This window comes from Pezoporus occidentalis, unplaced genomic scaffold (genome assembly GCF_034315485.1).
Source record: "Pezoporus occidentalis ecotype Australia unplaced genomic scaffold, CSIRO_AGI_Poc_V1 ctg118, whole genome shotgun sequence".
NCBI lineage: Eukaryota > Metazoa > Chordata > Aves > Psittaciformes > Psittacidae > Pezoporus > Pezoporus occidentalis.
Genome location: NW_026912972.1, coordinates 94,273 through 106,726, shown reverse-complemented (window position 1 = coordinate 106,726; position 12,454 = coordinate 94,273). Strand labels below are relative to the sequence as shown.

General features: G+C 48.2%; 1 protein-coding gene across 9 annotated transcripts in view; it reads left to right on the top strand.

Moving 5' to 3' along the window:
* The window catches only part of COL6A3 (collagen type VI alpha 3 chain), a 58,222-nt gene extending 47,323 nt beyond the window's left edge, over positions 1-10,899 (top strand). For 7 of the 9 annotated variants that reach the window (XM_062642021.1, XM_062642014.1, XM_062642057.1 and 4 more), the window contains 8 exons: positions 79-187; positions 820-1,103; positions 2,076-2,336; positions 4,031-4,105; positions 6,203-6,382; positions 6,497-6,547; positions 9,902-10,072; positions 10,371-10,899. In XM_062642021.1, coding sequence (XP_062498005.1) covers positions 79-187; positions 820-1,103; positions 2,076-2,336; positions 4,031-4,105; positions 6,203-6,382; positions 6,497-6,547; positions 9,902-10,072; positions 10,371-10,411 — 1,172 coding nt within the window. In that variant the 3' untranslated portion in view covers positions 10,412-10,899. The remainder of the gene's footprint in view (positions 1-78; positions 188-819; positions 1,104-2,075; positions 2,337-4,030; positions 4,106-6,202; positions 6,383-6,496; positions 6,548-9,901; positions 10,073-10,370) is intronic. The other 2 variants (XM_062642031.1, XM_062642040.1) reach the window with 2 other exon arrangements.
* Positions 10,900-12,454: the final 1,555 nt, after the last annotated feature.

The window sequence follows — 12,454 nt, the reverse complement described above, 5'->3', positions numbered from 1 at the left end:
AAATAGATGTAATGTGGTTTGGTAGGTAACCACCGTGCTCAACATCAATGTTTAATGACATCCTTTCTCTGTCTCTAGGCGACTTTGCTTTCTACCTGTCTCCAGAGCTGAGGAAACAGTGTGAGTGGCTCCAGAATGACCAGCAAGCCAAGAGTCAGAGCCCTGGGCGCACTGGGCAGAGAGCAGTGTAAGCAGTGGTTTGTCTGCTAGAGAATGAGCTTTCCTAACTCCTGTCTGGGGGAGTAAGGTAGAGAAATGTAGACAAGTACACATATCATTTTAAGTTTGGGCTAAATTCTATATTTAGATATGTAGTACAGAGGATATGAAGGAGGTATATGCTACTGTCATCAGGTAGGTCAGGAATTCCAGAAATTACTATTATTTGGGGATTTTCCACTCAGTGAGCTATTTTCAGAGGCTGGGCTGCCCTGGACTACCTGATATACAGGATCCATCATGGAATAGTTTCTAAACAGAAGACGAAGCTCATGTCACCGAGATTCATTCATTGCTGGCACAGAGCTCTCCTGGCTTTAGGAGGTCAAGCCCCTGGAAATCAGACATGCTACAGATCTACTAAATTCACTCTTATGTGTGTCCAGTTGATGTATAGACAACTTGTGCCCCAAGTGATAAGCACTTTTCATTGCTTGGCTGTGGGCACATCTAAAGGTGACATAGACTATTGACCTCAGGGATAAGGGGATGGTGGGTCTGTTCTTGCTAATGATTTCTATGTCAAATCCTCTCCAGTTCCAAAATTCTGCTTAAACAGGGAGGGTACAAAAGCCATAGCAGCTGCTTGTGCTTTCACAGGTACGTGGCACCCAATGTGACCATGAGCTGGACCCCCAGTGCCAGCAGCACCACGGTAGGTGTGACCATCAAGCCTGCTGCAGGCACCAGTACCCGCACCAGAACCACCACTGCCAGCACCACAGCCCAGAGCAGAGCCACTGACATGACCCCGGCCAGCACCATGGTCCAGGTGAACACAACCACCACTGTGGTCCCGGCAAGCACCACTGCCCATGCCAAAGTTGCTGGCCGTGCCACTGCCAACTCCACAGTGGCTGTGTCAGGAGGCAGGAGAAGACAAGGTACGTGGAAGGCTCTCCCCACAAGAGCTGTGCCTCTGACTGGTCTGTACCATGGTGGGTTGTGGCTTCTCTTCCTCTCTGAGGGGATTATTCCTATGGGATATGTCACTGAGAGGCTAGATTTCCTGCTTTAGGTGCAAACCTGGAAATCTGCTCTTTGGGGGGGTTTAAGGCTTTGTCAACTTGCGGTGTACAAAACCAGGTGGGAGACATTCTGCCTCGTAGCAAAACACAAGCAGGACATCTAAATCTGACAGTGTTCAAGGCCAGGATGGACAGAACCTGAGCAACCTGGTCTATGGGAAGGTGTCCCTGCCTGTGGCAGGGGGGTAGGAGCCTTTCCAACCCAAACCATTCTGTGAGTTATGGGACAATCCATCATCTGTTGCTCAGCTCAGTAGTACAGTGACAGACCACTTCTCCGTCTAGTACATCCTATTGCTTTCTATACTTTCCTTGTACCATTACCTCCTTGGCTAAATTTTGCTGTTTATGGTGGTTCATACCATGGTATTTTTTGAATTCTCTGACAGCTAATATAAATAGTTCAGTTAGTTCATCACTGAAACAGTGTGGAGACCTATTTGGGAATGCTAAAAATCTTTCATGTGAGCATAGCTCCTGTAAAGTGGTTTTCCCATGTGTTTTTGCAAGGGGGTGCAGGCAGATCTGCACTGGCTGGACAAGAAACAAAGAATGTGTGCCATAGCACAGGGACACTTAACCAGCCAGTGAATGCATGTCCCCATGTAAATAATAAATGGAAAGCAATAAATAAAAGCAGTCAACTTCGTTGGGTTGGACATCTGAGACAGAGAAGTCAGAATCTGGTTTGCATACACCACAACTGCCTGTAGACAGGAAAATTTGCTGTGGACTGGGAAGGAGATCTCGCAGCACTGAGGCACCTCTCCCCTGAGGTCTTTCTTCTTCAAGTCCTTGCTTAATGTTTCTCCTGATCTTGCTTTGCAGCAAAGAGCCATGACATCCAGATCACCGATGTCACTGAGACCAGTGCCAGGCTGCGCTGGGCCAGCCCCGAGCCACACAGTGCCTACACATTTGAGATCTCCGTCACCGCTGCGCATGACCACTCGCTGGTGCAGAACCAAAACCTGACGGGCACTGAGCATATCATCCACGGCCTCAAGAGTGGACAGAAATACCTTGTCGTTGTTACTGGCTACCAGAAAACCCAACCCAAAGTGACGTACACAGGGACTTTCAGCACAAGTGAGTATGTCCTGAGGAAAACACACAACATCTGCGTTTTCATTAAATGGGCACAAAAATATGGGGAAAGTCCCACGTAAGTGATGGGCAATTGGTTGGGACCAACAATCAGAGCCCTGGCAATGCTCAGCTGTGTCACTGCAGGTCCTGCATCCCCCAGACCAGCAGCCGGAGCTGGTTATGAAATGCAGCGAATGTGCTGCTTTACAACATGCGAGTTGACACTTCAGTGGTGTTAAACCAACACAGGTTGTGGGAGAAGTAAAGCTGGTCCAAGAGCAGGGTTTGTCTTATTATGTGTGCAGGAGGCTTTGCAGATTGGGTCTTGGTGGGGTCCAGATGGCACTGCTGTAAGTAATAGTAAGAGTCAAAGTGGGTTAACACAAACCAAATCCAGTCCAGCCTGACTGCACAATAAGCAAGCAAAGCTTCCTTTCCAATCACCATTTCTGTAGACACCCATCTACTTTACATATGATATTATAAAAAAAAAAATCAACCTCAAAAGACAAATAAGAGATTAAATAGAGAGTTTAGTCTTTTGGGTACTCAAGCTCTATGTGTCCAGATCACATGTAAACCTCACCAAACACTTTGGCATGGCCAAAAGCTGCTGTCTAAGACACAGCCAAGTTGTTTGGTTGGGTTTTTTTTTTACTCTGGTTTGGCACAAACGTGGCTTGGCTTGGTGCTGTGGAGAAGTTTGCATTGGTCCTGCCAGTGCTGGCATCTCAGAGCCAGTTTCAGCGCCCGTGAAGAGCCTTTCCGTTAGCTTCAGTGGGTTTGGATCAGGTCTGAAGTCTCTTACCTTCAAGAGCAATAAACATGCCCACAAAAATGTTGAGAAAAGACATCAGTGTGTGTGGAAGTAACCTTTTCATGTGCTGAGCTGGAGCTCCCAATGTGCAGGGAAGCTGCATTCCCACAGAGTAAATCTAGAACAAGAACAAATGGGGTAGGCAGTGGTGACATTCTATTTGTCTTATCAGCTGTTACCTAAATGCTGGGTAGGACTGCCGCTCCCCCCCCCATACTCTCACCAGAAAAAAGCAAATCCACCCCCTCCTGTGGCTGCAGCCTCCTCCCACCCCCATGGAAAATAAGCCACAGGTTTTGCTGAGGATATAATAGGCTGCAGCTGTGCAGAACATGGTGCAGTATGAACCATGTTCTCCTTTCCATCACAAGTGACAATCCTCAACACCATAGTTCCTAGAGAGATGTGAGGCCATGATGGGAGGAGTCTGAGAGGCATGCAATGAATGGACAGTCCTTGAGGACTGCAGGGGAACAAGAAAAGGTCCATCACGGACTATTTGCTCCCTTAGAGAATGCCACCATTTTCTGCCATCTCTAAGGCCAGAGGAGCAAAGCTAAACTAGCTACAGAGAGGCCGTGTCCAGCTCTTCAGCTCTTTCAAAGTCCCTCTGCAGCCACATGCTGGGGTGTGAGTGGGAGCCCTGAGGATGAGCCCAACTGCACAGCAGAGCTGCTGGCTGGGGTCATCAAGCCAATTGCCTCTAAAAAACATCTCTGAACTGTATGTGCTGAGGTGAACAGCTCCAGACCTGACTCGTGCAGCCTGTGTGTGCCCTGTGCTGGAGCTGGGGACAGTGGGTTTGGTTATGGCTATGCCGAGGGCACTGCCACAGATCCCCTTCTCCTTGGCTGACCCATCTGCTTCTGCCCCACAGAGACCCCAGCACAGCCAAAGGTGTCCGTGGCCAACATGATGCTCAACACAGAGCCACTGGAAGGTCCTGGGAGTTGTGAGTATGGGCAATAGTGGGAGCACTGGGCTGGGGGGGCTCTGCCAGGACTCCACTGAGAACCTGGACACTTGCACTCATCTTTCCCTTGCCTGCTTCTAAACCTAGAGCCAACAGATCATAACAGAGATGACATTCCTGGCCATGCAGGTCTGAGCCCTGTATTCGGGTCTCTGGCCCATGCTGGATCCAGAGCCCCTTGAAGTTGCTGTGAGCTTCATGAGGGATGCAAACTGCATCCTGTTTCCATCACAGTAATGGGAGATGAGCCATGGCCCAACTGCTGGCTACTCCACAGGGCCAAGCTGTGCTCCATGGCCTCCCCAGCATGTGTGGATGCAGAATATCCCCTGATACTTGCTCCCCACTTGAGGTGAAGAATAGGTCTTGGCTCCTTGGTGTAACACACAGCTCCCAACAAGGGTTTGACCAGAGGCATGGATCACAGGAGAGCTAGTGTCAAACATCTGCATAAATGTGGCTAACCAGAGGTAAACCTCCAGTTTCACCCCTCTGCCCATCTCCTCTTTCTCTGCCACTAGTGGTAAGAGAAAACACCACCTTACTAAGTGGTAAGAGAGTGCCACTATCCAGTAAACTGCCAAATGAGCAAGATGTCAGTTCCCACTATGTTGTTAATCCTGTCAACCTATGTTAACAACCCATAATCACTGTACATGTTAATATGTCATCTCACTGCTTTTATTGACATCTTACATTAGCATCACACTCATTGTACTGTAAGTGCCAGACTGCAACCCTTCTTCCAAGGCTCTGGAAGGGCTCTCAGCCTTCATGAAGCATCACAGCCCTGTTGCAGGCACCAGCTACAAATCTGGCATCCAAAACTCATCCCTGAATCATCATTCTTAAGTTTTTCCTTAAGCATTGCACTTGCACTGTAGCTCATTTTTTCCCTGAGGTGATATGAGAACTCAGGGAGATGCTGCTGCTTAATGCATTCACCCAGCAAGAGCTGCAAGGCTGCTGTTTGGGGTATGGCTGCTCATGATGAAAAGGATGAGCATGGACCTCATGTCTGACCGGTGCTACCCCTGGAGCTTGCTACAGCAGAGGGTTTGAGGGCTTGTGCTCAGCAGGGACCATCTCATTTCTGCCTTGCTGCATGTCCCATCATCCCACCCTTCCCATGTGTTCCCATTGATTGGTCCCTCTCCCTGACATTGGTATCCCCTGGGAAGCCTTCACCTGGCTTGTCCCCACGAGGTGACATGCATTTCCATGGCTTTAACCCCTTGTGTGCCAGTCCTTTGCAAACAAGGTGTGTTTAGGTCTGCCTGCAGGAAAATGGATGTGCTCTGTGCTCAATCTGTGCTTTGATGCAGACCTCTCAATCTCAGCTTCTCCCTGCAGCAAAAGTCTCTGCCTGAGGATTTCTGGCACACGTCAGTCTGGAGGATGCATTCCCAGGGAATGCTAATCTGAAGCTTTTCAACAGGCTAAAGACATTGAACAGGGCAGGGGATTGGGATGGGTTGTTCAGCTGAGTCTTCTCTATTCCTCGTGCGTAAGGAGAGAGGTGGTGCTTAAGGAGAGACTCGTGTGCAAATCTTCTGGTGGACCTTGGAGGAGGTCCCAAAATCCACACTCCTTATATAGGCAAAGCAGCTGCTCATATGGGTGGCCTATCTCTGCTAATAAAAACTCTGGAATTTGGGCCTAAATCATAATTTCTGGACAGGAAAGGAATTTATGTAAATCCTCATCAAGCCTTAAAGTGTTCTAGGTGCAGCTTTGCTTTGAGAGATAAACTAAACATACTTATGGATTCAGAGTTACTGCCAAGACAAATGGCTTTGAAAAGATGTGGGAGTTGTGTGAGGGTCTGATCCCATGTGCACCAGCAGGGAGTAAGGGGCTCCCAGCACCTTGGTCCATGGGACTTGGATGTGAGAGGAAGTCAGGAGTGGGGAGACGAAAGCTTAGAGGCTAGGGAAGGTTTGCCCTCAGCAAGAGGAATCACAGGAAGGAAATGCCACCAGTCCTGTACCAGGCTTTTGTTCTTTTCAATCTCTTTGCTTTTTCAGCTTTTAACCCTCTGAGAGTCACTCACCCTTTGCACCTTTTGACATGCAGATTGGCCAGACCCTTGCTTGCTGGACTTTGACATGGGCATGCAGTGCAAGGACTATCAGATTGTGTGGTTCTTTGACTACAAAAACAAGATCTGCAGCCAGGGTTGGTATGGTGGCTGCGGTGGTAATGCAAATAGATTTGAGGCCGAAGCTGAGTGCATTAGCAAATGCTTAAAACCATGTAAGTACCACATGGGGATGAATCCTTTTGTATTTGATCATGTTGTCAAATGATGTTCAGATCAGAGAAAAAATATCTTTAACATCCAAACCCGTGCACTTTTTCCTCCAACAGCAGCAGAGAAAACTATGCAGCAGCCACCCCTTGAGAAAAGATTATCGTCAGGTAAACCCAAACCCCTCACTTATCACAAACCAAAGCAAATCCATTATTTCACCTAGACCATTTCATAGCATGCATCCACTTGTGTCCAGTACAAGATCACCAGTAGCATAGACTTGGTTTGCATTTGCTCCTTGACATGACCATGCCCTACCATCTGCTTTGCATGATGAAGTCCCATTGCATGCATGTTGTCCCACCAGGACACGCTGTGTTTGCACAACCAGAGTGCAAACTGCAGCAAAATGGGTGCTTTGTGAAAGGTTCAGATTTTATGAGAAGGGTGAGGTGGCTGAACTGGTCCCAGAGCAGTTCCTATTATTGTTGCGTGACCACTCAATGCCACCACTCTGCAGCGTGTCTTTGTTGAGGTGTCAGACTTGCACACGTTTCACTGCATGTAACCAAACACTTGATGTAAAATCACTCCCTGGTTCTTGGGTCTCATATGCAGAAGTCCTTTTTTGCACCAAAAGATGAAAATCCAAGTGGAGGGAGGAACCCACAGGGAACTGGCAATGATCTCCTCAGGGAGGTTCTGAGAACAAGGGCTTGTGTTTGCAAACCTCTGGGAGAACTGGTATGGAATTAGAGGCTTGAATTCACCTGTGTTGGTTCAGGAAAGGTTGGGATGGGAACTTAACCCTAGCAAAGCCTTGCTACCAGAGCAGCCTCTCCTCCTTTTCAGGGTTTTTCAGGGTCCTTTGCAGAGATGGGAGGGAAATCCAGGAGTGAAGCAAGCGCTGGTACCTAATGGCAAAACTTTAATCCTTGCAGAGATATGACAGGACTTGAAAAGGGGGCAAATGAAGGACCCCTCCCATACATTTGATTTTCTCAGGTGTATTTTAGGCTCCTTAGATTAGACTCAGGAGATTCTGCTATTGGCAGCAGTGCACCCTGAGTCCAGCTGTGGGTGCCCCTGCAGAAACATGCAGGGAACAAAGGAGGAGAAGGCCACCACCAGCCATTGGGAGATGCCTGGGGTGGCAGCTGCCTGCAAAAGGAGATTGCAAGGTGCCTCCGGGATGAAGACAGACACTGTGGACAAAGATCCGTTGGTTGCAGCCAGAGGAAGTAGTGTATGGCTTGTGCAGAAACTCGTCTAGAGCTGGGTTTTATCCTCATGGAGCAGGGAAACCTCCCCGATGTGATTTCCTCCAGGGGGCACGTGTTTCTGTCAGCCCCATCCCATAGACCAGCCCTTCCTGATCATCGTCACATGCCTCAATGCTGTTTCCAGCAACTGCTGTTCAGACTTAAGTGAAATTTCATGAACTTGGCACCATTCTGCCCTGGGCAGATAGTCAAGAAAAGCAAATGAGGGGCCCTAGAGGGATGCTTGTGTCACTGCCTGCCCTGCTCTATTTACTGCTTCTTTCTCTTTTTGTCTTCTGCAAAAGCCACCAGACCCACCTCCCATTTGAAGCCTTTTAAATGCTGTGAAAACCTTTCACTATTGAATTTTTACACAAAAATAACATATATATATATCTATATATATTTTCTTTCCCATGACAAAATTAACTGTTAGTGCAACTGAGGCACTAGCCTCAGGACAGATTAAAAATCCTCAGGACAGATTAAAAATCCAGGCACTTTTTCTCCATGGGATGAATTAAAACCCTGGTTTATAGTGGCTGTCCCCATCTTTTGAACCTGATGGAGACAGTCACAATGTAAAAAACATTTGAGCTGCCAAGTTCATTCTTTCCATCAATTCTTTGACATTTTTTGGATAAGCTTTTATTTCATTTATTGTGTTTTGGGCTTGGTTATTTGTTTTTTGGGGGGGAGGTTTTAGTTCAAATGCCATCCAGGGGTTCAGCCAGAGGAGTTACTGGATGGTGCTGTGAAAATGAAGGGTGGCACCAGGCACTTGAGCAGGCAAACTGAAAGTTGCAATTCAAGTCAATTGTCAGATTCTGTGATTTCAAATTCCGGATTTGAAAACAGAAATACAAAAAAGAAATCCTGCTTCAAAAAGCTGCATTTAGAACAGGACAATGGGCAGGAGAACCCCTTTGGACAGGTGTCCTTCCTCAGAAAGGATGTATTCCGTTCCTCCTCTCTAAAGAGTCAAAGGATCACAGCATTGTTCTAGCAGCATCTCTTCAGTCACAGCATGGAGGCATTCCCGCATGCAGGAGAATAGGGAAAAATACAGTTAAAATGAGTGGTCAGAAAGGGTTTGGATGTTTGGCAGTATCTACCCAGAAGTGTACATGTGACTGGGCTGTGAGGTCTCTGACACCGTCCGGGCATCTCCATGTCTGTCCTGGGAGCACTCCTGCTACAGTGATCCTGGGCTCCGGGCAGCTTCCACAACCAACCACAATTTCCTTTAAAGCAAGCCTGCCACCAACGCTTTGGTATTGCCCAGGGCCCACTGCCAGACCTGTTTTCTAGCTGGGATTGCAGGGATAATCTTCTGTGCCTGTTTCCTGTAGAAACTTTAGAAGGGTTTAGCCTGCCTTGGCTTTCATCAGGCCCCAGAGAAACTTGCTGGCAAACAAACCCTTCCATATATTCACCCTGTATCAACATATTCTTCCCTACATTCACTTGTGGGTATCTTGGCGCTCTCTTTCTGGTAGTACAGAGACCTGGTGAGATCTTTCAGCCCCCTGCAATTACTGCCTGATTGCTTTTGACTGTTGCTTGGGATGGGCAGAATCACAGAAAGGTGAATATAAAGTTGTTATCTCACAAAATCCTGCCTTCACATGGGGAGTCCAAGGGTCACAGCTGGTTCAGGCACCTTTGCTGTCACCAAAGAGCTATTTCTGGGTGCCCTGTGTGATTACAAGGGGGCTTTTCACCATTTCAGACAAGTCCTTTCATTACCTTGATTTCTGGCACCTGGTTTTACAAAAGGCATGACCCTAAGACAAGATGATCAGAAGGTAACTTTAAGACCTGATTCCCCCTGCAGTCACTGCTGGTGTGCTCTGTATGCAGTGATCTTGCAAAGAAAGTAGTAAAGGAATTTATTTTATTTTAATGCATTAAAAAAGGGGCTCAAGCTGCAAATACCCTCCAATGAGAGCAACTCCGTGCTTTGCCTTCAGCTGCTGGTCTGCTTTACTGAATTACTGGTTTGACTCATGACTTAGATATTCACTCATGCCCAGGTCTGGTGGTTCAGGGCTGGTGACCTCAAAAGAAAGACTTTCTGCAGACAAAGAGATGGGATTTAGTCACAGGAGATGTGCAGAGTCTGTGCTGTGGTTGCCCTTTCTGAGCTTGCATGTCAGCTCTGCTTGCAGGCATTGCTCTGCCATGCGGATACTTTCAGAAAGACTGTGGCTCACCAGGAGTGTTATTGCTGACTTCTGCTCCTGCTTTTACCCACAGTCATGGACATCTGCCGGCTGCAAAAGGACGAGGGGACCTGCAGGAACTTTGTGCTCAAGTGGTACTACGACCCCGCAACCAAGAGCTGCGCCCGGTTCTGGTACGGCGGCTGTGGAGGCAACGACAACAGATTCAACACACAGAAAGAATGTGAAAAGTTCTGTGTCCCTGGTAAGCAGAAAACCTGCAGCTGGGGAGGGTTTGGCCATGTCCCTGGGCTAGTGGAAGGTGATCCTGCCTGTGGCAGCGGGCTGGATCTGGGTGAGCTTTAAGGTCCCTCCCAGCCCAAATCAGTCTGTGATGCTGTGATTTCCAGCCCAGTGCATGACTATAGTGAGCTTACTTGTGGTGCTCTGGGTTCCATAGCAAGTCCTGGCAATGAACTCCTTTCCCTTCCCTTAGTATCCGGCGTCCCCTCATGCATGGAGTAACTGCATTTATTTTCTCTTTCTCCATCAAACCTTTTCAGGTAACATCAACCCTGGTGTGGTGACGACGATAGGAACATAGAGCCAGAGACCTGTCAACACATTACCTCTGAGACAGCCAGAAGCATTGGCCATTCCCACCCTACCCCTCTAGAAGCTAAGGGTATAGACTACCTTGCACTGTGCTATTTCATGCTTTTACTTCCAAGCAAACCTTGAAGAAAGCGTTTTGCTTCATGACCTATCAATATGGTGCTAAACTGTTTGCGGACTGAGTGCTACATGTGTCCAGGTTATATTGTATAGCTTCAACATTACCAAATATTTACCTAATTGCAGATGGTTCTTATCTCTCAGTGTGCCTCTAAATTCCCCTTTCTCCTTGATTCCAGCCATTGGCCTTTCTCAGGCACCATAAAAATGAGACAAAAAGAAAAAGACCATTATAACAATTTCACTGCCACTGTTACCTGCTTGCTTTTACTGTTCTCATAATGGAGTGTAATGTTACAGGGAAGCCCTCATGTAAGAGAGAAGCTGATTCTGATAAACAAACAGTTCCATTTTCAATTCTTCCTTGGGTTCTGGTTTGTTTTTTTCTCCTTTTGCTGGATTTTGTTCCAGGCTGGATCTCCTGTAACAGCTGTGGCCAACCAAACCAGTCAGGAAAAGGCAGCAAGGTTTCCAAATGCAAATGTACTGCTGGGACCAAGGCCGCAACTTTTGAATTGTGGTGTAGGATGCCTCTGGCACCCTTCTGATGTCTTATGTTTTATAAAACACAAAGCAAAGCAATTGGGGAGGGGGGGCAGAGGCTTGGGAGGGGGGGGAGTTATTTTTATTGTGGAATCTGTGTCAGGAATCTACACAAGAACTTTTGAATAAAGTCTAATGGAGGTTTTGAGAAACTCGTGGGTTTGTCTTTGTGGGCATCAGTGGAGGCATTTTCCAAGGCCTGGGAAGCATTTTATAGACGGAAATCCCCCTGGCCCTTAAAGGAAGGATAGATGTAGTATGGATGGATACTCAGGGGGACATCAGTGAGGTACTGCTAGTAATCAAGGATTTTCCAGTTTAGAAAGAGGTGGAAACTGAGATCTGTCTTGGTTGTGAAATCTCTACCAGTTTAAAACCATTAATAACACCATTTACAAGATAGATAAAGCTGTCTGGGTGCCTCAGATCCACTTGGGAAGCTGTCCTGTTTATTTGGTACCACCTCTGAGCACATCAAAAAGGCTTCATTAAAAAAGAGGGGAATAGGTAACTTTTATTTATATATTACTATAATTGGCTCTTGCAATAGCAGCACCCAGCTACCGCTGCTCCGGCAGGCAGAGCCTGCCCTGCACTTCGCTGTGCACAGGGCATGGCCAAGTCCCCCTTTCATTGCTTTCACGCGGTATAAAAGCTGCATGAAGGCATCCTCTCCTCCAGACCCCCCACTCTGCAGCACAGGAGCGGTGTCCCCAGGGCCTGTTTGCCGGGAGAGATGCTCTCAACGGACCACGCTCCCTCCGGGACGCAAAAGCACAGCCCGGCTCTCGCAGCGTGCGCAGGGAGCGGGCGGCCTCACCCTCCCCCAGCATCGCGGGGCTGCGGGAAGCTGCAGGCGTCTCTCCAGCGCCTTTTAAGGTAGCGCCTTGCACTCCGGGCCCGGGGCCAGCGGCCGCGGGGCGCACATGGGAGTGATCTGCGGCTGGAGCGCATCTGCCAGCGTGGCTGCGGGACCGCACCGCCGGCGCAATAGCTCCGACCGGCTCCGCAGAGCACCAGGATCCGATCCCGTCCCCCGCGCCACCAACCCCCCATCCTAGGGAAGGAGGTTGCATCCTTAGCGTGTTTTTTTTTCCTGGAGATGAGTTTGCTCTGGACAAACAGTTCCCATCCCCTCTCAACACTGTTTATTTGCAGCATCCTAAAAGAACTGCCAGGGGCTTGGAGCAACCTGCCCTAGTGGAAGGTGTCCCTGCCTGTGGCAGGGGTTGGAACTGGATGAACTTTAAGGTCCTTTCCAACACAAACCAGGCTGGGATTCTGTGATTCTATGAAATGCAGACACTGTTGATGAACTTGAGATAGATGTGGTGGATGTTGGTATGTCTTTTAAGCAGGCCTTCTTATG